The sequence below is a fragment of the Peromyscus leucopus genome, chromosome 6 (assembly GCF_004664715.2).
Source record: "Peromyscus leucopus breed LL Stock chromosome 6, UCI_PerLeu_2.1, whole genome shotgun sequence".
Lineage (NCBI taxonomy): Eukaryota > Metazoa > Chordata > Mammalia > Rodentia > Cricetidae > Peromyscus > Peromyscus leucopus.
Window position 1 is genome coordinate 63,179,788 of NC_051068.1, and position 25,137 is coordinate 63,204,924.

The following is a 25,137-nucleotide window of genomic DNA, read 5'->3' on the forward strand; positions in this document are numbered from 1 at the left end:
TAACTTTTTTTAAACTTTTTAAGTCTATGTTGCTATTTAGAAACCCTTCATTATATAATATTATATATGCCTGTATAGATTTTTGTTTGTTTGTTTGGTTTATTTGAAATAGGGTCTCGCTCTGCAGCCCTGACTAGTCTGTCACTTGCTATGTAGACCAGTTTGGCCTTGAACTCCCAGAGATCCACCTGCCATTGCCTTCCAGGTGCTAGGATTAAAGGTGTGTGCTACCATGCCCAGCTAATATTATATTAAAAAAAGTTTAAACTAAGTATAAAGCTACTTTATAAAATGACTTATGAATACCATTTTGAAAAATGTATGAAATAATCCTGTTTAATTTTATATTTGTGGTTTACAAAAATAATACACATTAAGTTTTTAACTTCTTTAATATCCCATCTATCTCTATCTTTTCTTTTTTGTCAGATTTCAATAGTTTGATCTCAATACTGTTTCTTTAAACTAGAATCTTTCTGGCTATATCTGTAGAGAAAAATGAAGTAGTCATGAGTTTGTTCTCAGCAGTCTACACTGAATGTTTCCTTCAATTAATTAATATTTATTAATTTTTATTTGGGCAAATTCAATAGTTACTAAATGTTTTCTTCCAGATAAAGTCTGCTTTGAGATGTTTTTATAACTTAAAGTAATATGACAACAGAAACACACAGTATTGTAAAGTCTCATTTTCGTGAGTTCAGTAATAAAGTTTTTCATGCAAGTTAGTAACTACATTTCTTTCTTTTAGGCTATTGCATTACCTCCTATAGCCAGATGGCCTTACCAGAATGGTTTTACATTTCACACCTGGCTGAGAATGGATCCTGTAAATAATATTAATGTTGACAAAGATAAACCATATTTGTATTGGTATGTATTTCTAGACTTGATTAGTGTTAATACCTTATTTTGAAAATGAGACTATTTAGAGGTAAAATGAAAACTTGTTCTTCATAGTTTCAGAACCAGCAAAGGTCTTGGCTATTCTGCTCATTTTGTTGGAGGCTGTTTGATTATAACCTCAATAAAGTCCAAAGGAAAAGGCTTTCAACATTGTGTGAAGTTTGATTTCAAGCCACAAAAGGTATGTGCTCTTCCTGAGTCGCTTCCTTTGAGAAGCTACGCAGCCTGCATAGTGTTGTGTTAACTGTGTTTTACTCAGTTGCTGTTAACTTCTATGGTTTGAGTCATAAAATGACTGAATATTTAGTTATTTGTAGGTTTTATGCGAGATGCTAGGAGAAAAGAAACGGATACTTACTTTAGTATATCTTCTTTTATACCTTACAAGTTAGAGGTTAGTAAAGAGTCATCAATAACGTCTAGAAGGTAGGCAGCAGATGCAGATGGGAAAATATTCAAATTTTAAAGAAGATATTTGTACTAGATATTTAATTTTTGGTGATATGTTTGAAAATTTTCATACTATTACATTGGAAAAACTATCTAGTGATGAAGACCAATGTGCTGAGATTTTCCTGGAATAAATTCTGTCCTAGAAGTTGAATGTTGAACTGGTAAAAGTACTCAAATTGTTTTTAAGGTTAATTAGAATCTTCCATTGTTTAATTGTTATCAGTGAGGTTGTATTACTCAGAACTGTTATTTTTGCTTCCTCAGTGGTACATGGTAACTATAGTGCATATTTACAACCGATGGAAGAACAGTGAGCTTCGGTGTTACGTCAATGGTGAGCTTGCTTCCTATGGAGAGATAACATGGTTTGTCAACACAAGTGACGTAAGTACTTTCAGAGATGTTGCCATGTCTGAGGGTTTCTGTTCTGTGATAAAGCATCTGACCAGCGGCAGCCTGGGGATGGAAGGCTTTATTTGGTGTTCACTTCCACATCACAGTACACCATCAAAGGAAGTCAGAGGAGGAACTGATGCAGAGATCATGGCGGGGTGTGTCTTGCTAGCTTGATCCTCATGTCTTGCTCAGCCTGCATTCTTATACACCCAGGACCATCTGCCTAGAGATATTACTTCCCACAGTGGGCTGGACCCTCCCCTGTCAATCACCAGTCAAGAAAATACCCCAAAGCTAGCATATAGGCTAATCTGATGGGGATAGTTTCTCATCTGAGGTTCTGTATTTGCAGATGTCTCTCTCTAGCTTGTGTTAAGTTGACAAAAACTAATCAGTACACCATGAAAAACTATTATTTTAAAGGTGAAATTTATAAACAAGAGAATATTTTAAAATCTGAGTATACATTCTGAACACCATACTTTATTTTTATAGTCATAATTTGTTTAGTATGTTAATTTTTTGATAGAACTTATTGATTTGTCAGCTAAGGTATTATTTAGGTTTTATCATAAAATTCTGGGTAGAGTGAAGATGATTATTTTATAAATAAATTAGATAATGCATGCCCATACACTTTGCATATACTTCATAGCTGGTACTGATACTATTATTTGTTATTTTCAGAATTCAAAGGTTAGAGTGAAAATAGAAATGGTCTTATTTTCCCCCTTCTAAAATTCTTTTCATAGAAAGCTTAAAAAAAAAAACACTAAGGAAAATGGCTTCAAACTATACCACTCATCTACCATTCACTCCTTTCATATCATTTTTTACACTTATTATTCATGTCGATAATGTTAGCCTTAAGAGCTCATGGTGTTGTGTCAAACACATTTAGTTTGAATACTGTCATGTTTCTTGTTCACTTTGTTGACTGATAGTATATCTTGCTACAACATTGTGCTATTAATGCTTTCTCCACCATATGAAAAATAAGTATGAAACACTGTATCCCAGAAAATTATGGTGATGATAAACAGTCTATGCTTCCTTAGTCTCTTAGCAGTCTTTTGTACAGGAGGAACACTCATCTTTCTACTATAAAAAAGGGTGCAGTGAGAAGGTGACTCCATAACTCCCAAACCAAACTCAGTTATTTTCCTGCTTCAGACAAAGCTTTCTCTTCAATTTAGATGTTCAACTTTTTAACTTAGTATTATATCAGCTTGTCTGATTCTCTTTTTTGTTGTCTCATTGTTAACAAGTTGTATTTATTATAACTTAGAAAACTTGTGTTCATCCATTTTCAAGATGCTGTTCCCAGTCTCCACTCCAGGTGTGACGGAATGAGGCACTAAGTGAATTGTTGTAGTCTATTCATATACACTTTAGAAAGACACTCATATAAAATGTACATCTATTGGCCTGTGGCTTGGCTCTTTTACTTAATATTTATACTCCAGTTCTATCCACACTGTCAAAAATGACAATTTAATTCATTTTAGTGGCCAAATAGTGTTTCATCCAATATATGTACCATCTATCATTTCTAGAATGTATGATTTTTTTTTTTTTTAAATAAGACCTCTGTTTTCTTTTACAGACCTTTGACAAATGCTTCCTTGGCTCATCAGAAACAGCAGATGCGAATCGGGTGTTCTGTGGTCAGATGACTGCAGTTTACCTTTTCAGTGATGCTCTTAATGCAGCTCAGATTTTTGCCATTTATCAGCTGGGCCTGGGGTATAAGGTACTTAACTTACTGTCCACTGCTTAATGGTTGAGTGCTCTCTGGGCTTGATTTGAAGGTGGTTCATACACTGGGAGTTATACTTCGAGTAGTTAAAATATATGTCAGGGGCACTGGGAGCATGACAGGGAAATCTCAGGGTTGAAGGGCATTTCACATTTTGAGAGAAATGCAGCATACTTGACCTGTGTGAAGAACTGTGAAAAATGCTAGCTTAAGTTTCAATTTTATTTCGTGCTCTAATTCTTTCCATGAAGGCAAATCTTTTTTTAAGGTGACATAAAATTGTGTATATTCATGGGGTATCACATAGTATTAAAATACATATATACATTATGGTGTGTTCACATCAGGATTGGCATATCTGTCTTCTCAAACATTTACCATTCTTCATGATAAAATGGCCTACTTTTTCCTTGCATTTTTGAAATATATATTGTTCTTATTTATAGTTACTTTACTGTACAGCCATGCATCACAACTTCTTTCTTTTGTCTAAGTGTGATTTAGTGTCCATTGACCATTCTTTCTCCACCACCACCTAAGTCTCTGGTAACTGTCACTCATCTTTTCAACTTCTTGGAGATTGTCATTCTTAGGTTTCAAGTCTGAGGGGGATCAGGGAGTATTTATCTGCATGTGTCTTGGGTTACTTAATATATGTCCTCAAGTTCTATCTGCATTGTCAAACTGACAGATTTAATTCATTTTAATGGTCAAATTTCATTGTATATAGTATTTCATTCTATATACGTACCACATTTTTTTAAAAATCCATTTTTTTTCTCTCTCTCTTTTTGAGACAGGTTCTCTCTACATAGACCTGACTATCCTTGAATTCTCTATGTAGACTAGGATGGCTTTGAACTCACATAAATCCACTTGCCTCCACCTCCCTAGTGATGGGATTAAGGGCATGTGCTACCATGCCTGGCCCATTTTTATCTCTTTTAAAAAATTATTTTATTTATTCAGTTTTATGTATTAGTGTTTTGCTTGTGAGGTTGTTTGATCCCCTAGGACTGGAGTTGCAGGCAGTTATGAGCTGCCATGTGGGTGCTGGGAATTGAACCTGGGAACTCTGGAAGAGCAGCCAGTGCTCTTACCCTCTGATCCAGCTCTCCAGCCTCCATTTAATCTCTTAATGAGCACTTATTTGTATTTCATGGTGATTTCATAGTGTTGTTATAAACATGGAAGCGCACATGTCTCTTTGACATCATTATTTCATTTTGTTTGTATATATACTCAGGAATAGGATTGTTCCTATTGGAGGAACTTTTATATAGCCTTCCTTCTCTTCCCACTCCTTTTGACAAGGTTCTAATCACAAGTATTCCCCTGAATCCTTCACAAGCTGGCCTTGAATTTGGTACAGTTGATGCTGGTCTTGAATACTCATCCTCCTAACTCCACCTACCAAGTACAGGATTATAAGTGTGTGTTATTGTGACTGGTCTCCTTTTGGTTGTAATTGAATTCTTTCACTGGGCAGAGAGCTTAAGATCTTTCCATTGCTTATTAGCCATTTGTGTGTGTCTTCACACAAATTTTCTTTTGTGTGGTTTATTTTCTTACTGGGTTTTCAGAGTTCCATAAATATTGTGAACATAATTTTTTCTCAGATGTACTACTTACAAATTTTTCTTGTGTACCTTGTTTTTTGTTTTTAATATGGGCTTCGGAGAACAGGAATTTGATTTTAATCAGGTATAATTTTTCAGTTTTTTTGTGTTCTTATAAATATTTGACACAATATTAGAAATATTTTTTTCTTAGTTTTATCTTAGTATCTCTGTTGGTTTGAGGCTCATTTTGAATTAATTTATCTTTCTTTATGAAGTAAGGCAAAGGTTAACTTTTTCTCCTTAAGTGTTATGGTCTGATTATATTTATCTCTTTTAAACTCATATATTGAAGCTTAACTCTCAAGGAGGTGATATTAAGAGGTGAGTCTTGGGAAGTGATTAGTCTTGAAGGCTTCTTCCTCATGAATGAGTTTAGTGCCCTCATAAAGAAGTTGAGGAACCCTTTTGTCTTTCATTGTGATACTATGCACACATCTATGATAAGACCAACTATGATTAGCAAGCAGAACCATGAAAAGTAGATTTATGTTGCTTATAAATTACCTATAATTTTTTAAAGTAGCTGGAATGGATGTTGACAGTCAGTATCCTTTAGTGTTCCATTATTTTTTCTTTCATTTTGTTTCCCTTCATAAACACTGTTCTTTCTCTATTGTAGTATCTGGGCATTTTTCAGGTTTTCTTTTATTCCTGACTACATAACATTCCTTATTGCCAATAAATGTTGTGTAATATTTGGTGTAACACCTTTCAATATGGTCTTGAAAATTCTTTTTGTCTTATTTTATTATTTTATATATACAAATATAAAAATATTTGTAGAAGTAAAATCTATACACTATTTAAAATGTGAATATAAAATAGTTTTTTAAAATTATTTATTTATTTATTTGTTTATTTTATGTGAATTGATATTTTGCCTGCATGTCTCTGTGAGGGTGTCAGATCTTGGAGTTACAGACAGTTGTGAGCTGCCATGTCGCTTCTGGGAATTGAACCTGAGTCCTTTGGAAGAGCAGTCAGTGCTCTTAACCACTGAGCCATCTCTCCAGTCCCTAATCTGGAACTCTTATGCTCATATAATCATCTTATATCTGGAGTGCTGGAATACAGGCATAAACAATGCCTTGTAGCTCTACAAATATTATAAGCCCTATTATTTACTTTTCAAATTCATTTGCAATGTTTTAAGGACATTAAAAATGAGGATTGTGTGTTTTCTATTTATTATGTGTTTACTATTTCTAGGACAAGTCATTTCTTTGTGTAGGTTTACATTTGCATGTCTATTAGTACTTATTTTTATTACTATAATGAAATACCTCAGACAGTCTAATTTTATAACAAAAAGAACTTTTATTTGCCTCATGTTCTAGGGGTCCACGCCTCACACTTGTTGGCAGAATTTTAGTAAAGAATCACTTGGCAAGAACCGTGGAATATACATGTGCTTCCCTTTTGTGGTTTTCTGCCTTCATGATGCTACCAGAATTCACTAATGGGCCCTTCTCCATATTGGTTTTCTGAAGCTGCCACTTCTAACACTATTTCTGGACTGTATAGATCTTCACAGTTGGAAAATGGGGATTAAATTTCAACTTGTGATAGTCTGTGGGACACACTCAAGTCAGCTAAACCATTGTGCTATCACTTCTGAGCTTTTCATTCTTTGATGGCATTTTCTTGGTTAATTCATATATTTCTTTCTCTTTTTCTGCCCTTCCCCCATTGGGGACTGAAACCTGGGCCTCTTACATGGTATTATTCCCTCTTACATCTTCTGTGTTTTGCTTACCACTCATTAGCTCATGGACATTGGGTTGCTTTCACTTTTAGTTATCATGAATAATATTAATATGAATATACAGGTTTGTGGATGCATGTTTTTATCTTTTGTGCTCAATAACTAAGATTATTTGAGAGCTTTCCATGTCATTTTCCAAAATAACTGCACCATTTTATATTAACCTAGTAGTCTATGAACATTTTTCTCCATGTCTTTTTCTATGTGTGTTATTATCATACTTTTTGGTCATGAGTATGAAGTAATATCCTGTGGTTGAATGAGTGTGTGTGTGTGTGTGTGTGTGTGTGTGTGTGTGTGTGTAATATGCACATCTGTGTAAAGACCAGAAGAGGACATCTCAAGTCCTCCCATCACTCTCTGCCTTAGTACTCTGAGACAGTGTCTTCCATCTCGCACTGAACTTGGAGCGTGGCTGGTAGCCAGCAGTCTTTTGTCTCCGCTCCCCACAGTGCTTGTGTTACAAGTGCAAGTGTGACCATGCCCACCTTGGTGCTGGAGATCCAAACTCAGGTTCTCAGGCTTTCTCAGCAAGCCTTATATTCATAGAGCCATCTACCTAGCTATCTTAATTGTTTTGATTTGTACTGCTCTCATGTTTATAAGCTAGTTATATATTAGTATTAGAAAAGACTACTTATTTTTAATTATTTTTTATTGCCTTCTGAGTTTTATTTCTTTTATTTTGGGTTTGTGTAGCTTTGACTGTCCTGGTACTTGTTCTGTAGACCAGGCTGACCTTGAACTCCCAGAGATCTACCTGCTTCTGGCTCACCACTACATGACTGTTTAATGAGTTTTTTTAATTAAATTTTTTTTTGTTTTGTTTTGTTTGTTTTTTTTTTGAGACAGTGTCTCGATTTGTTGCTCTGGCTGTCCCAGAACACACTCTGTCTACAAGGCTGGCCTTGAACTCAGAAATCTACCTGCCTCTGCCTCCTGAGTTCTGGGATTAATGGCATGCACCACCACCACCTGGCTAAAAATTTTAACTGTGTTGAAATACACATACTTTAGTTATGTTCACAGTGTTTGTACAATTGTAGAACTCTTATTAGAGTATGCTCATATAAACTAAGACAGCTGTTATGTCACTGAGCTCTGTACTCCTATGAACTCCTGTTGTGTATTCAGTCATTTTATCCTTTTAAAAAATGATTTATTTTTATTTTATGTACATTGATTGGTGTTTTGCCTGCATGTGTGTCTGTGTGAGGGTGTTGGATCTCTTGGAACTGGAGTTACACACAGTTAGGAGCTGCTATGTGGGTGCTGGCTACTGAACCTGGGGCCTTTGGAAGAGCAGTCAATGCTCTCCACTGCTGAGCCATCTCTCCAGCCCTGTGTATGCAATCTTTCAAAGATCAAAACAGGAACATGCAGATGGCAGTGTAGGTAGAAACAATCACTGAGACCAACACGGAAACAGACGATGTGGGCAACTTCATAGACCAAGTGAACTTAACATAGGGAACACTCTGTGAGCACCAGTATAATACACAGTCTTCTTGAGAGTGCATGGACTAGTCTTCAGATCAGACCACCTGTGGGCTACAAAACACGTTGGTAAATGTAAGGAGATTGAAGTTGTTGAATATATTTTTATGACTTTGTCAGAGTGAGACTAGAAAATTTGAAACTCTATAAGCATGTGGAAATTAAACAACATACCCTTAAACAATCAATGAGTCAAAGCAGATGACACAAAGGTAGTCGGAAAATATCCTTAGACAAATGAAAATAAACATAAGTTAAATTTAATGTGATTCAACAAAAGTCTGATCAAGAGGGTAAGTAATGGAGGTAATGACTCACATTATGTGGAGAGGACGGTCATTTTACCTGGTATTATTAGATTTTATATTTGGTCATTTGTATTTAGAGTTTTTTATGTTGTGTGGATGTTACCTTAACTTTTTTGTTTGTTTGTTTTTGTAATTACCAGGGTACATTTAAATTTAAAGCAGAAAGTGACCTTTTCCTTGCTGAGCATCATAAACTTTTGTTGTATGATGGCAAGCTCTCCAGTGCCATTGCCTTCACATACAATCCACGGGCCACAGATGCCCAGCTGTGCCTCGAGTCATCTCCTAAGGACAATCCTTCCATTTTTGTTCATTCACCACATGCACTCATGCTCCAGGTATTATTTCATATCTTTTAATAATATATCAAGTGGAAATGTTAATGAATTACTGAAGGTTTGTTAGTTTTTATTAAACATGTACACCACATTTTTAGTGTTCCTGCATTTTCTGTTGTATTTTACTTTTAATTGCTTTAGAAAAGAAATCATTGAAACCTTTACTGTATTTTCTGTTTTCCAAGGATGTAAAGGCAGTTTTAACACATTCCATCCAAAGTGCCATGCATTCAATTGGAGGAGTACAAGTTTTATTCCCACTTTTTGCACAGCTGGATTATCGGCAGTATTTATCTGATGAGGTTGATTTGACTATCTGGTGAGTGTTTTTTATTTCATTTTTGATTGTTGTTTTTGAGAGAGGGTTTTACTATGTAGCTCCCCCGAACCCCACTGGCCTACAATTTACCATGTAGTCCACTATGATCTCAAGCTCACCATCTTTCTGCCTTAGTTTTCTGAAAGCCAGGATAATGGTGAGCATTACATGCCTGGTGGCCTTTTGTTTTAATTTTATGTGAAAGTTACTTTTCATAATTATTGAACTGAATAGTATTTTTTTTGCCATTCATTTTGTTGTAGAGTAACAATATTTTAGAGAAATTTATATATAAACAATACTATGAATCTTTATTAATTGTTTTATATTAAATGCAATTCTGGTTTATTAGTAGAAAAAATTAGAAACCCTAAAAGCATAGTAAATGTTATGGGATAAAGTTAACATGGTGGTAGTGGATTTATTCAAAATGTATATATCTTGACTGGGCATTGTGACAAAGTCATTAATGCCAACCTGTAGCTAGAGTTTTCCTGCCTTGCCCACAGTCAGGACAAATCTCTTTCACCCACCAGTCCCAATGCCGCTCAGACCCAACCAAGTAAACACAGAGACTTATATACCTTACAAACTGTATGGCCATGGCAGGCTTCTTGCTAACTGTTCTTTTTTTTTTTTTTTTGGTTTTTCGAGACAGGGTTTCTCTGTGTAGCTTTGCGCCTTTCCTGGAGCTCACTTGGTAGCCCAGGCTGGCCTCGAACTCACCGAGACCCGCCTGGCTCTGTCTCCCGAGTGCTGGGATTAAAGGCGTGCGCCACTACTGCCTGGCAATTTTGTCTTTTTTTTTTTTTAATTGGGTTGTACATTAGCATCTTTTATATCCTATGCTATAGAATTGAGTCTTAACAAAGGCAGAGGCATGTGAATTTTGTGATAAACTGTAAAACATGAGAGCTGTTTGAAATGAATGAATTTCTTATGGCTGTATGTTCCAGTAAAATTATGTATAGTACAATGATTGTATTTCATTTATTTAGAAATGTAAATGAGCTTTCTATTCTTTTCTGAAATTCTTCTGTATGTGACTTGACATCTGTGACTCATGTATCTAACTGATGATAAGGTAATTTTTTTCCAGATTATTTTTAGGCAATAAAAATTATTTTTAATTTTTTTCTAAATAGAAGTCAGATCTGGCATTTCAGAACTCTATCAAGTTAAATCATTTATCTGTGTGATGGGGGCTTGCTATGTTAACCAAGCTGGCTTCAACCTTAAGAACCTCCTGCCTTCCATTGCTAAGTAGTTGGGATTACAGGTGTGCTGTATTGCACCTGGTTTGTTGACTGTACTTTGAAATATTTAATTACTCTTGGCATAGTAATAAGCATAAACCTTACTAAATTTTTGTGGCCTTCTTTGATAGGGGTCAGTTTTTCTTTCTTTCCTTTCCCCATCTTTTCAGTATCCTCACTGGTGTAATAGCTGCCGCTCTGTTGTGGAGGATGAGCATTACTGCTGGTCTGGCTGTCTTCTGTGGTCTCTCTCAGGAGCCATTGAAAGGGCAGTGACAGCTAATCCTATGTTTTTCTTTCCTTTTTGGGCTTCTCTAAACATTGTGGGTGGTGGGGAATGCTTTATCCCTTGTTCATTTCTAAAATTCAAGACTGAAGGGTTATTATTTTCCTATTGGAAGGAGGAACAAACTACTTTATTCTTTCCTTTGGTTTTGGAGATAAGATCTCACTCTTAGACCAGGCTGGCCTTTAACTCCCAGAAATTCTCTTGTCTTTGCCTCTCAAGTGCTGGGATTACAAGTACGCACCGCCATGCCTGACTAGGAACAACTTCTTAGTCTAGTGTGGAGTCCTGCTTATTTTGATAGTTTAAGTCATAGTCTGTTCGCTCTTTTTCACTCCTTCCCTTTGGTCTCTAACTCCTAAAAAATGAGTATCCTTGATTGTCTTGTTACATTTATCCCTGTTTTTTAAAGTAATGCTTTTATTTATTCTTGGAAATTTTCATACATGTAAACAATGTATCTTTTTTGGATTTCAGAATATTGATTTTTTTCTTTTTATTTAAATTTTTTTTCATAGGATGTATTTTGATCACATTCTTTCCCCATCTCCAGTTCCTCCCAGATCCTCTCCACCTCCCTACCTACCCCCAACTTCATGTTCTTTCTCTCCCTCTCAAAATAAAACAAAACACAAACCAGAGACAAAAACAAAAAAGGATAATGAAAACCATCCAACCAACTAACCCCCAGTTAGATGAAAAATAGCAAACCAAACTAAAACAAAAGAAAAAGCACACACAAAAAACATGGAGTCTGTTTTGTGTTGGCCAACTACTGGGCATGAGGCCTGCTCTGGAGTGTGGTTGATATGCTCAGTGACACATCATTAGAGAAAATGATTTCCCCTTTCCCAGCAGCTACTTCCATTTCTCTACACTGGGATTTTTTTTCTTGTTTGAATTTGTGCAGGTCTTGCACATGCTGGCATAGTCTCTGTGAGTTTGTAAATGTATCATTTCTGTTGTGTGTGGAAGACCGTTTCCATGGAGTCATACTACCTCTGACTCTTTTTTTTTTTTTTTTTTTAAGACGGGTTTCTCTGTGTAGTTTTGGTGGCTGTCCTGGAACTCACTCTGTAGACCAGGCTGGAGGTGAACTCACAGAGATCCGCCTGCCTCTGTCTCCCAAGTGCTGGGATTAAAGGCGTGAGCCACCACTGCCTGGCCACCTCTGACTTACAGTCTTTCTACATAGGTCTCCTCTTCTACATAGGTCTCTGGGTCTTGAGGGGAGGGGTTTGATAAAGATATCCCATTTAGAGCTGAGTACTCCAAAGTCTGTCAGTCTCTGCACATTGTCCAGTCGTGGGCATTAGAGACGTCTCTGGTGAGTGCTGAGTGATACACTGATCGCTGGGTGCTATTAGGAGTAGTTTTATTGTTATGTTCCTTTAGCAAAATACTACTATAAGGTTTCTCTCTAGGAAAGACGTAGGCCCAAGACCCGTGTAGTTTCAGGTTCTTGGCCATTTTACCAGTGTCAGGTATGGGTTTCTTCTCATGGAGTAAGCCTTAAGTCTAATTTAAAAAAGATTGGTTACTTTTATAACATCTGTGCCACTATTTGCCAGTATGTCTTATAGGCAGAGTGCTGTTGTAGGCTGTAGGGTTTGTAGCTGGGTGATAATGATGATGACTTTTCTTTTCTGGTAGTGTGCAAAGTGCCTGCCAGCATCATGGATGCTAGTTAGTAGTAATGAAGCTTTTATTTGGGCATCAGCTTTGTTTATCCATGTTTAGTGACATAAGTAGGTGGTGTCTTAAGCAATAGGGCATTACTGTCAGGCTGTGGAAGGTAATCAGTAGCCTTGGCAGGACTTCTTTGGCCATTGAATCAATAAGATATAACCCATTCCTGGCATTGGAAGTTTTATTGGTATTATAAGATGTCTAGTTTGGGCATTGTCTCCCCATTATATGGGTGACTCCATTTAAATTCCTTTTATATATGTATATATTTTAGGAAGCTTCTACATTAGTAGATTTCTATATGGCTTTTCAAATAGCCTTAAGTGTTGGTTGTCCTTCTTTTACCTTGCACCCCTGCTCCCTTCCTATTTCATTCCTCTATTCCAGTTTCCTCTTTATCTCTTTATAACACTGTATTTGTTAAGATCTTAATACTTTCATTACACATATGTCTATTACTAGTTTTCAAATGGTCATTTTTTCTAAGCAATGCATGCTTGTCATACTGTTTCTAAATTACTGTTTGTTATAAAATACATGAAATATTATGTGAATATTAATTCTACAGTAAGTATTTTGTTCTGAAATAATCTTGGAGATAGTTTTAGTAGAACTTGCCTTTATGTGTTTCTTGTGATTGAACCAAGAGCCTCACCCAAGCCAGGTAAACACTCTCCCATTGAGCTACATTCTTACCTGGAAACAGAAATTTTGATTAAGATAAATAGAAGGCTGTATGTGCTGAATCTAATATTTTCTTGTGGAATATTCTTTCTCAAACCATTGCCTTTTGTCTTGTTCTAGTACAACCTTGCTGGCTTTTATCATGGAGTTGTTGAAGAACTCAATCGCTATGCAGGAGCAGATGCTTGCTTGTAAGGGCTTTTTGGTAATAGGTTATAGCCTTGAAAAGGTAAAGTACGAAGTCTTTTATTATTTTTACTGTTAATTTGCAAATCATGTACTTGTTTTTCTATATGGTCAAGAAATTCTTTCTGCAAGAAAATCTCCTTGCCTATAGAAAATTACTAATGTTAAGCTGTAGATTTTGTTTTACCTTGCTTCCTATCCTCTGTTAAGGAAGTCTGGTATCGAGCTTCATGCCATCTTTAACTTTGAACATGGATTATGGACAACTTCTTTTTTGGTGTTGACAGCTTGTAATTTACTTACCTTCCTTTGAATTAGTAGTAACGTTTAAACTACTTTCCTCCTCCCACCCCCCACAGTCTTCCAAATCCCACGTCAGCAGAGCAGTACTTGAACTTTGCCTTGCATTTTCCAAGTATTTGAGCAATCTGCAGAATGGGATGCCCCTACTGAAACAATTGTGTGATCACATCCTTCTTAACCCTGCCATATGGATTCACACTCCAGCCAAGGTGATGTTTATTGATCTTGGTTTACTTCTTTGTTAAGACTTTTGTGTTTGAGAAAAGTGACAGTTGTGAGAATTTTCTCTTTTACATATTCATATAAGTACGGTTTCGGTGGATAACCATTTTTGATCAAGCATACTTTTTTGCTTTTCAGGAAAATTTGCCAGTCAATGTATATTTTTCTTTTGTAATAGAAATATGAGCCATGGCTTTATTTTTCTGTCAAGGTTTTATTTGAGAGTGCCTTTGTTTGCAGAGTATAAGTCGGGACAGTTCCAGTCGACTCTTTCCTAGAATCTATAGCTCTATAGCTCTGTTTTATTGTGAATGCACATGCATGCTCCAGTGCACACATGAACACCCCCCCCCACGTATACATTTTCTGTCCTCTCCCCTGCCTCTCCTCCCTCCCCCTCCACCCATCTCATCCTCTTCCTGTTGTCTGCCTCTTCTGTGCATACTTCAGCCAGTGTGATTAACTCTTGGGTTTCATTTTACAACCACAGCTGAAATGCCACCTTTTTTTGAAGGCTAATATAATGGTCTCTTTATACATTAATTTTAATATTAAATTACAGAAAAGTCTAATGTGTTTGTCAAATAATTTTGTAGCACTTTGACAATAAACTAGTTATTCCTATGTGAACAAATGAATTTGTTACCACAAAGTTTGTAAACCAAATCTTTAACAAACCCTGATGTGTTAGTTATCCTAAAAACGTAGTAATTCTAATATGAAGTGTAACTTGAAATAAAGTTTATGAAGTTGTATAATTATGCTCATCTTATTTACAGTTTCTGTTAGGCATGGTGTCATTTTAATCCCACGGTCCCATCCCTCCTCCACCGCCCGCTTGCTGTGTCTCTCATAGCACACACTGACTCCGTCAGGAAGAGTGTCTGTGGACTCTCTTTCCTAGGGTCACACTGGCTTCTTTTCAGCTGGTCTTTCCAGTGGTGAAGAGAAACACAGCTGCCGACTCGGATTGCCATTTGGAAATCATCAGAGGAGGCAGCTGGAGGTTGTAGCGTTTTATCTCCAGGTTAAATTTGACCTCTTTCTCTTTCATGACCCTCAGTCTTATTTCTTTTCAAAGATTGTTTCAAGTTACTTTAAAAATCTTTTACTAGGTTTTTTTTTTTTTTTTGGTTCTTACTAGCCAGCATATTTGTAAGGCTTTGTGTCTCTTTTGAAGTTGTCAGAAAGTGTCTTATTACATACCTAGTTGTAGAGGACTGGCTTTTACTTTAAATTTAATCACATGGCTTCTTCATGGTCCTGATAGTAGCACACTTTATTTCTTTCTTTAAACTTTTTAATAAATTTCCTTAATTACCTTTTAGAATTTACAATTGACTTGATATCAAATTAGCCTTCTCTGTTGGCTGTCTGCTTGGTATATTCATAAAGAATTTAATTGCTCTTAGTTTATCATAAACACAGTTATAGCAAAGGACAGATCCAGATTGTTTAACTGACAGGTCATGTAGTTTGCAGGGTAGAGAGAAAGCATTTTTGCAGAGCACAATGTAGTGCATGCAAAACGAGGCTTACAGGGAGCATGTGAGCTTCATTAGAGTCATAGCAAATCCTCCTTTAGTTCCTGAAGCCAGAGTTGTAGATGTAGGGATTAACCTTTGCTTTTGGAAAGGGAATGGGAAGCTCCTTATAGTTTCATTTACCTTGGATCTGCTCCAAGGTGATCTTATGATGACCTCAAAGGAACTACCAATTTTCTTGTCTGCAGTGATCTTTTGTTTACTCAAAAGTATTTGTGGAATGATGACTTCATTCTGGGCAGTATGGGTAGAGTGGTGAGCAAGACAGGCCTGATTTTTGTACTCATAGATTTTAGACAGAGTGAGAAAGATGGTTGCTGCATAGGTGTTATTAGATTGTATGATGAGTGAATGAAAGAAGGAAGGTTTGTTCCTAATTAGCAGAGGTCTTTACTTTCATTTATCACTGTATATTGATATTAAATCATATATATATATATATATATATATATATTGTGGTGGGTAGGGGGCATTTTGAGAAAGAGTTTTTCTGTGTAGTCCCAGCTGTCCTGGAATTTGCTTTGTAGACCAGGCTGGCTTCAGACACACAGAGATCTGCCTGCTTCTGCCTCCCAAGTGCTGGGATTAAAGATGTCTCCATCATGCCCAGCTGATATCATTCTTAAAATTACTAAATTTTATCCACTTTTTTTGTTTATGTAATTTATTATTTTATTTAAGAAATCGTGTGTTTTGTTGTTACTTTTTAGACAGGGTCTAGCTCTGTATGTCCTGGCTGGCCTGGGTCTCACTTTGTAGCCTGCTGGTTCTAACTCATAATCCTCTTGCCCTTGTTTCCCAGATGCTACAGGTGTGCATCACCACAGGCTTCCTGTATGTTCCTAACATGCCGTTCTCATCAGATCCTTTCTTTGTCTCTCAGACTTTAGTTTTCCATTATTTTCAGAGTGAGGAAATCTCATAGCTTGCTTTAAGCCTTCCTGCTAACTATAGGTTTTGTAATTTAGAAATTCAGATATCCTTGGTAGATTGGCAGGTACCATAAGAATCCACTAGAGCAGTGGTTCCTAGTCATGACTGCTGGAAGAATCAATTGAGGAAAGATTAAAAAACAAAAATGTAAAGCAGAGTTCTACTCCATCCACTGCAGATATTGATTTCATTACTATGGGGTATGACTAGGCTTCATAACTAAAAAAAAAAAAAAAAAAGAATGTTTTCCAGGTCTTTTAATGTACAGGTAGGTTTGGAAAATGATTGCTCTGGATCTGTGATACTATTTTTTCAGCTACCGTTCTTCTTGTTTGAAATTTGTTTTCTTTCTGTCTGCCTGCACTACTACTTGTCTTCAAAGCCTTCCTTCCTTCACGCCCCTTGATTAATGAGACTTCCTTACAGATTCACTTCGTCTCACCACAGCTTCTCTGGCTCTGAAGTCACCATGGTTAACAGCCACAGCCTGTGCCACTTCGTTATATGTTGCTTCATGACCTTTTGTTGTTGCTATGTCCTTAAGGTGCTGGTGATTGAACTCGGTTATTTTGCGCCTGCTGTGCAGGTGCTCTGCTGCTGAGCTGTCCCCCGTCCTGCCACGGCCTTCCGTGTCCCAGTGTCTGCTTTTATGGCTTCAATTTCTGTGTAATTTTCGTCTCCTTGACGTATGTGCCATTGTAATCCGTAATAACAGTGCCATGTGTATAGGTACATGTAAGAGTTCTGATCTGAAATCAAGTGCATGAGAATTTGAAGTATGCTTTAGTGACTCACTTTAACAGCAGTAAATACATCAAAAATATCATCATGCAGCATTAGCCGCAATCAGCATATTTTTGATTTTCTAAGTTGCAGTTGTCTTCTAAACCCCCGTTTTAGCTAGTTCAGCATCACTATTCCTTTTAACACATACTACTGCTAACCAGATTACTAATTAAATCTTAAGGTTGGTTATTTATTGGGCCTCTAACAGATAGGTACTTAATACTTGATATTTTAGAGAAATTCCCAAGTAACGGTGAGTCTCAGCACAGGGTTGAAAATGAAAATTCCTAGTGTTCAGGAGGGTAATGTAAATGTTCAGTTGCAAATGCATGGAAGTAATTTAGTCTGAGGGGAGATTGTATATGCTGGACTTTCAGTTGTTCAGTTTATGAAATGTATCTACTAGCAGAAATGCAGAGGTCATGATTGCAGCATGGGAGTAGAGCAAGAGTCGTCTTGATTTGATGTCGCTGTAGCTACTTGAGTATAGCTGTTGCTAAAGCTTAGAATCATTTCATTGAAATGTTGTGTGGAGATGAAAGGTGCTGTGGTCGGGTAGCACTTATATATTCTTGTTTTCTCTAATATAACAAGAGCTTATAGTTGGAGTAAATATAGACAAATGTATATTTTTATATGTTCATCCTTTTGGGTCATACCAGACCTTTTTTTCCCCTAATCTCTGTGTGTGTACATTCATATTTGAATGGGGTATTCTTGACCCATGGGACACGTGTGGCAGTTAGTGGACATTATCCAATGTAAGTTTTTACCTTCCACCTTGTTTGAGACAGGGTCTCTTGTTGTTTACTACTACCCATTGCTGCTGGCTTTTAGGTGTCTATGGATCCTCTTCTCTATCCCTCCCATCTCTGGGTAGCAGTGCTGAGATTACAGCCACATCCTACTGTGTGTGTGCGCCTTTACATTGGTTCTGGGGCCCAAGTGCAGTTCCTCACACTTTACCCATCAAGTCATCTCCCCGTTCTAGCTTATCCTTTTCTGTGAAACACAGAAAGCATCTGTAAATACAAAACAAGTATATAAGGCCAGACGTGTGATTTATGCCATTAATTCTTAAATTCCAGAACCCAGGAGGCAGAGGCAGGTGAATCCCGTGAGCTTGAGGCCAGCCTGGTGTACATACTGAGTTCAGTACAGCCAGGGCTACATAGTGAGACCCTGTTACAAACAAACAAACCCACTGACCCAGAAAAACACACAAAACAAAACAATTTCTTAAAGCATAAATTTATTATAAAGATACAGTTGCTAATGAAAAGTTGATGCCTGCTAAATGGGAATAAAAGAATTATTTCCATGGGATAATATGTCAAAAATTGACATATTTTGGGGTATTTACTGTACAAGGAGTATGTGTGTGTGCTTGATGTTATTAAGCACAGCATCTTACTTTTTGAACTAAACATGGGACAGTTGCCAATGAGCGTCTCTGATTGTGTGCTTTTTATTTTGGTTTTGTAGGTTCAGTTGATGCTGTACACTTACCTATCCACTGAATTCATTGGTACAGTCAACATATATAATACTATTCGGAGGGTTGGAACAGTGCTGCTCATCATGCACACACTGAAGTACTACTACTGGGCAGTGAATCCTCAGGACCGAAGTGGTATCACCCCCAAAGGATTAGGTATAATTCTGTCTGAATGTTATATTATACACATGGTAAATCAGGATATAAAATAAACCAGCAATATACTTCTTACATTTTACTTTATGTGTATGAATGTTTTGCCTGAACATATGTCTAGGTACCATGTGTATACATGGTGCTCCCAGAGGCCAGAAGAGGGTATCAGATCCCCTAGAACTGGAATGGAAGGTTGTGAGCTGCTATGTAGGTGCTGGGAATCAATTTTGTCTCCTGTGGGAGGGTAAGCAATGTTCTTAACCTTTTCTACAGCCCCTCATTATAGCACAATTGTATTAGTTTGTTATAAATCGCTGTTGCCAACATTGTTTACTGTTGTGAAAGAGTGCTCCTGTGTCATTTGGGAAGTCAATATGATCAGGCTAGTTGTAACACATTGCCGCTGAGAAAGACAAATTAATTCCATACTGGTATTGGTGCTGAGATAATCATAGTGAGAGTCATTGGAAATGGAGATTTCATAGAAATGTAAGAGGTATCTGTTTTTAATAAAGAAATTCTAAAATTTCAGTAATTGTTTTCTTTCATAATCAGGACAAGCAATGCAAGGTAATGTTCTCTGAACATGTGGAAAGTTCATTGAAGAGGTCAAAGTAAAAATTCTTAAGTTTTGTAAAACCTACTTCAAACTGCCTTGTGTGGAAAGAGCTAATCAGCTGATACAAAGTGGCAGTCTCAGGTGCAACTGGTGCAGTGTTCGGGAAATGTTGGAAAATGCTCAGAGTGTGCATTTGTCTATCCAGGTGGCTAGTTCTTCTGTGTCAGATCTTTTTAGGAATTCCTCCCTCCCATTGTATTAGCAAGCAGCAAGTCCACCCTTGAGTCCTCATAACTGAAGCCAGCAAAGAACATCCCCTGTACCAAGTGTTTTCAAGCCTCTTTTGGTCTCTGTTGCCTGTGTCTGTGGCAGTTAGAGCACTGATGGACCCCTGTGCAGGACCCTCCACCTCCTTAGGCCACAGTCTGTTCTTTGACAGCATTTCAAGACTGTTGCTTCAAATGAGAAGGATTTCTTAGGAACCAGGAAACCATGTGTTTTCATTATTGTCAAAGACTCGGACTGTTCAGTGACTTATGAAGATAGGTTTTGTAATTATATGCTACTTTATGTAACCTTCAAAGTAAACTCCTTATTCTCTGAGAACACTGCAAGGACACAAACCCTGTGATGTGTTTAAGCTGGTAAGCGTGTGGCACTTGCAGATCCAGGCCAGAACTTCCTGATGGCAATTTCATGGTGGTGTAGGACTTTCACATTCTTGTTGATTGCCAGTTTCATGTCCTGATGTTCATTTTATAAGTGAATAGTGACTCCAGGAAGTCTCACAGGTCAACTAAGGAAGCCGGACAAATTTTGTGGCTCTTGTCTGTTTAGCTTGTTATTTGTCTAGGAATGATCATGTGGAACACATTTTGCACAATTTTCTTCCTATTTTAATTGATCTGTTCAAGGTCACGTTGGTCTTGTGCTTTGGTGGTCTGGGCACTAGCTGTAAATAGTGATTACTGGGGAAACTGTAGAATTTATGAGGCAAACAGGTCCTAACTTGAGGTCTTAGAACAATAGTTACTTGGTTTCAGAAGTTTTGTACTTTGGAATTAGATGCTGGAGACATGAAAATTGACTTAATGTGAGCCATGTGTGACCAAGGACATTCCCAAGTACTGGAGATGTCAGAGGTAGTCAGCATAATGTTTCCCTTCTTCATGAACAGTTTTGTGTGGTGAAGCATGCTTTTTGTAACAACTTAAAAGGGACAACAGTAGAAAAAGTTGTTTCATACCCAGTTCATATAACAACATTTTACTGCCCAAAGTTTAGATTTTTCTTTAGTTTTTAAATTTTTTGGTAAATTTCTGTTATCTTAATAGCAAGCACTTTCAGAACAAAACATAAATACTATTGTTAAGTACAAATTTTTATCACCATATGTTTGTTTTTGAAATCCTCTCACTTCTTAGAAGTATTAACTTCCAAAAAAATTTTTTTGCCAGTGTTTTACATTTATATACTGTATTGTGATCATACTCACTCCCCATCAGCATCTCTTTCTCTCCCTCCACTCGTCCTGACCCTGTTCTTCCCAGCTAGGCCCTCTCCTACTTTCATGGCTTTTGTATGCAGGAGTCCAAAGGCCTGTCATATCCAGTAGACAATATAACCTATCTGTGCTTTTGGAGTGTTGAATATATAGTTGACTATGAGAGTGAATGCTAGCCTTTCAAAAGACACAAAAGGGAAGGTCATTCTTTAGAAGATTGACGTGTGTGTGTGTGTGTGTGTGTGTGTGTGTGTGTGTGTTTTAAAGATTTATTTATTATGTATACAGTGTTCTGTTTGCATGTATCCCTGCAGGCCAGAAGAGGGAGCCAGATCTCATTACAGATGATTATAAGCCACCATATGGGTGCTGGAAATTGAACTCAGGACTTCTGGAAGAACAGCCAGTGTTCTTAACCTCTGAGCCATCTCTCCAGCCTGTGTGTGTGTGTGTGTGTGTGTGTGTGTGTGTGTGTGTGTGTGTGTGTGTGTGTGTGTGTGTTTGTGTGTGTGTTTGTTTTGAGACAGTGTCTCACTATGCAGCCCTGGCTGGCCTAGAACTCAGTCTGTGGGCAAGGCTGGCCTCAAACTCAGAGATGTGCCTGCTTCTGTTCCTGAGTGCTGGGTTTAAAGGCTTGTACCACTATGCTTAGCTCTATGTTTCTTTTAAATAAATGGAAAACTCCTGGAAATGAAAGCATTGTATTTTAGTTAGCCTTGAGATCTTTGAAATATTAATTGTGTGTATCTTTAAAGATGGACCAAGACCCAATCAGAAAGAAATACTGTCTCTGAGAGCATTCTTACTGATGTTCATTAAGCAGTTAGTGATGAAGGTAAGTTTGTTTCTTCCCCATCCCATGCTGCCTGTTGTGGCAGATCATTTCACATAAAATATGGTCTGTTTATTCTTTGTCAGTAAAATATGACAGAAACTTTGCTGAGAGATGTTTGTTTCATCCTCTGTTTTTCATTCCTGTTTCTCTTGGGTATACGTAAATCACTGTAGAATTGGAGATTGGCACTTTAATATATGTTATATAAATTTCCATGAGAACTCAAGAGTATTTGTTTTTTTTCACTTGGCACATGTTTAGAGCCTCTGTTTACACTGGGTTCTGTCCTTTGCTGGTGGGGTACAGGTGCTCGGATTACTGGCTTGTGCCAGTTTTTCACCATCTTCTTCCTTAGTCTTTGTTCTGTGGTATCTTATTAGCTGTCACATTAGATTTTGCAAGAGACCGGCCCCTTGATTTCTGTTTAGTTTTCAGACTATGTCTTTTGTGCTTTCTCAAAGTGTTATTTTAAATTTAGATTTTTGTGTTAGTTTTTGATTTATAGCAGCTGATGAAATTGACTAATCTACATATGTACAGTTTCTGATTTTAAAGTGACTTTTTGTGTGTAAGGCTAAGATAAATGTATTATGTTTCTGAAGGACTCTGGAGTAAAGGAAGACGAGCTACAGGCCATTCTTAATTACCTGCTGACTATGCATGAGGTAATACTTGAATTTCTGATTTGGGGATTTTGTTTTATTTTATCTTTTAAGTATATTGCTTGTTTCTTTTCTTTAAAAAATTATTTATTTATTTACTTTATATTATGTATATAGTGTTTTGTCTGCATGTCTGCCTGCAGGCCAGAAGAGGGCGCCAATCTCAATACAGATGGTTGTGAGCCACCATGTGGTTGCTGGGAATTGAACTCAGGTCTTCTGGAAGATCAGCCAGTGCTCTTAACCGCTGAGCCATCTTTCTAGCCCGATTTCATGTTTTAAAGCTGTATTAGGGATGGTTTTTAAAAGTAAAAACATCAAGGAAATATTCACTAATTATACCACTGTCATGGAGAATAAATCTCTATTTAGATGCTAATGAATCCTCATCTTAATGGTTTTTATTGCCACAATATAGCTCTGAGAAGTATCACAAAAGGTTTTAAGAAGTTGCTAAAATTGGATTTTATTAAGTGAATGAAGTACATGAAAGCATATTGTTAGGAACTAGTGTAACAAAGAGAAAAGTAGACTTGAAAATGGCTGAAAATGATTGGATTTAAAATTCATAACATTCTTCTTTCTGATTTTTACATGCTTAGATATTTTTTTAAAACAAATCACATTTGTAATGGAATTTAAAATTGCTTAGTTGAAAATTAAATGGGTTCAGATATTTCTTTTATCTTTAACTAAACTATTTATTTATTTCATGTGTGTCTGTGTTTTGCTGATGTATATCTCTATGCATCCTGTGTGTGCCTGGGACCTGTGCAGGCCAGAAGAGGGCATTAGATCCCTGGGTGCTAGTTGTGAGCTGACAGTGTGGGTGACAGCCACACCAGCCAATTCATGAAGTCATGTACGCCGTTTCTATAGAAACAGTGGGGTGTTTGCTGTGGGGTGGTGTTATATAGTCTAACATAAAAGCTATTTTATCTCTCTGATTACAAAAATCTCTGGCTATTTTATGGTGTATACTTTGAGCTGTATATTTAAAGTGTAATTATAAGTCAATATCTTACTTATAATTAAAATATTTAAATAGCATCATTTGTTCAGACTCATATTATAGATTTGCCTATTTATTTAAAGTTAAAATTTATATTATTTCAGAAGTATTCAGTATTCAAAGAGTTGATTTTTTTCATTTTCTAAAATACTTCTAGGACGACAATCTAATGGATGTTTTACAGTTGCTTGTTGCATTAATGGCAGAGCATCCTAACTCCATGATTCCTGCTTTTGACCAAAGGAACGGGTTACGGTAAGAGTTAGCATATGGAGAGTCCTAATTATATTTAGTAGAAAGCATTACTTTGGAAATACTATATTCTTAAATATTTGATCCTAGGTTATAAAAAGAGTTTATAGCAGGAAATAGTTTAAGATTTTTAAACTTATTAAAATCAAGATTATTTCATGATTTTTTGAATGAGTCTTAAGTTTATAAAAGTTACTATTCTATTTTTTATGGATATATTATTAAATAGAACAGTTTACCTAGGAAGATGCTATCTTTTTCTTCATATTTTTTAGACAAGATCTTATTGTGTAGCCCTGGCTAGCCTGGAACTTGCTATATAGATTAGACCAGTCTCAAATTTACAGTGGTCCTTCTGCCTGTTTCTCCAGTGCTGGGTTAAAGGTGTGCACCATTAGCCTGGCCCTGTGTCAGTTTTTAAATAATCATAAAATTCTAATATTTGTCTTTGTTACAGATATTTATGTAGAAAAGAATGCTATAATAAAGCATTTGAATTTTACTTGGCGTGTTCTTTATTTTTTATATCAGAAGGCCTTCGGCGTTCTTTAAAGAGTAAATTAATATTTTTGAGGATTTATTGCGAAATTCACCTTTTCAGTTGTGGTTTTAAGTCTATTTTACTTTGAGATTATTTCATTTAATAAATTTAAAAATTTTATTAGTTTAAAAATTATTCCTGTTTCATTATATATTTTATTACTTAAATTTTTCTTTGACATCTTCCTACATATATAAAATACATTTTAATTATTATTACCTTCCATTCCTGCCAATCTCTCCTTCTCCCTAAAAGTTCTCCCGTATTCATATTTTTTTGTTTTCTTTTGTTACCTACTGGGCCATCTGTGTAACCAACTGTGGAACTGTGAATTGGATTTTGGTTGGGTTCACAGGTGGGTATAACCTGAAGACAATGACTACCTCTTTCCCAGAATTTTTTAGTAGCCAAAATAGTTCTTCAGGAAGAGTTGGGACCCCATGAACCCTTCCCCTATTCATAACTGATTGTTGACAGGGCCAATCCTGTGTGGGCCTACTGCCAATCTCATTGGGGCCTAGGCAGGTAAGCGAAGCTGCTGTGAGTGAGTTCAAGATTACAATAACTGTGTCAGACTCAGAAGATGGCGTTTTATAACCCTTCGCCCTGTCTTCCCATGCTTAAATTTTTCCTACTCTCTTCTATAATGTTCCCTTGAACTTTTGAGTGTGCAACATAATGTCTTGTTTATATACTCAACAGTTATGTATTCTCAGTGTCTTGAGCAGGCATGAGTCTCTACATTCACCATTTGCTGCAAAGGAAGGCAGTTGTCTATGGGAATAAACATAGGTATTTAGAAGGCAGGTTGACATTATGCCAATTTGACTTTGCATCAGTAGTAAGTTCCGTACTAGGCCTATGAC

At 36.6% G+C, this 25,137-nt stretch overlaps 1 protein-coding gene across 4 annotated transcripts in view; it reads left to right on the forward strand.

The window, feature by feature from the left end:
* The window catches only part of Lrba (LPS responsive beige-like anchor protein), a 537,881-nt gene that overhangs the window by 73,629 nt on the left and 439,115 nt on the right, over positions 1-25,137 (forward strand). For all 4 annotated transcript variants that reach the window (XM_037206706.1, XM_028858702.2, XM_037206707.1 and 1 more), the window contains 12 exons: positions 752-873; positions 961-1,087; positions 1,624-1,743; positions 3,362-3,508; positions 8,847-9,044; positions 9,230-9,363; positions 13,399-13,507; positions 13,824-13,976; positions 18,738-18,906; positions 21,725-21,804; positions 22,407-22,469; positions 23,636-23,733. In XM_037206706.1, the coding sequence (XP_037062601.1) occupies positions 752-873; positions 961-1,087; positions 1,624-1,743; positions 3,362-3,508; positions 8,847-9,044; positions 9,230-9,363; positions 13,399-13,507; positions 13,824-13,976; positions 18,738-18,906; positions 21,725-21,804; positions 22,407-22,469; positions 23,636-23,733 (1,520 nt within the window). The remainder of the gene's footprint in view (positions 1-751; positions 874-960; positions 1,088-1,623; positions 1,744-3,361; positions 3,509-8,846; positions 9,045-9,229; positions 9,364-13,398; positions 13,508-13,823; positions 13,977-18,737; positions 18,907-21,724; positions 21,805-22,406; positions 22,470-23,635; positions 23,734-25,137) is intronic.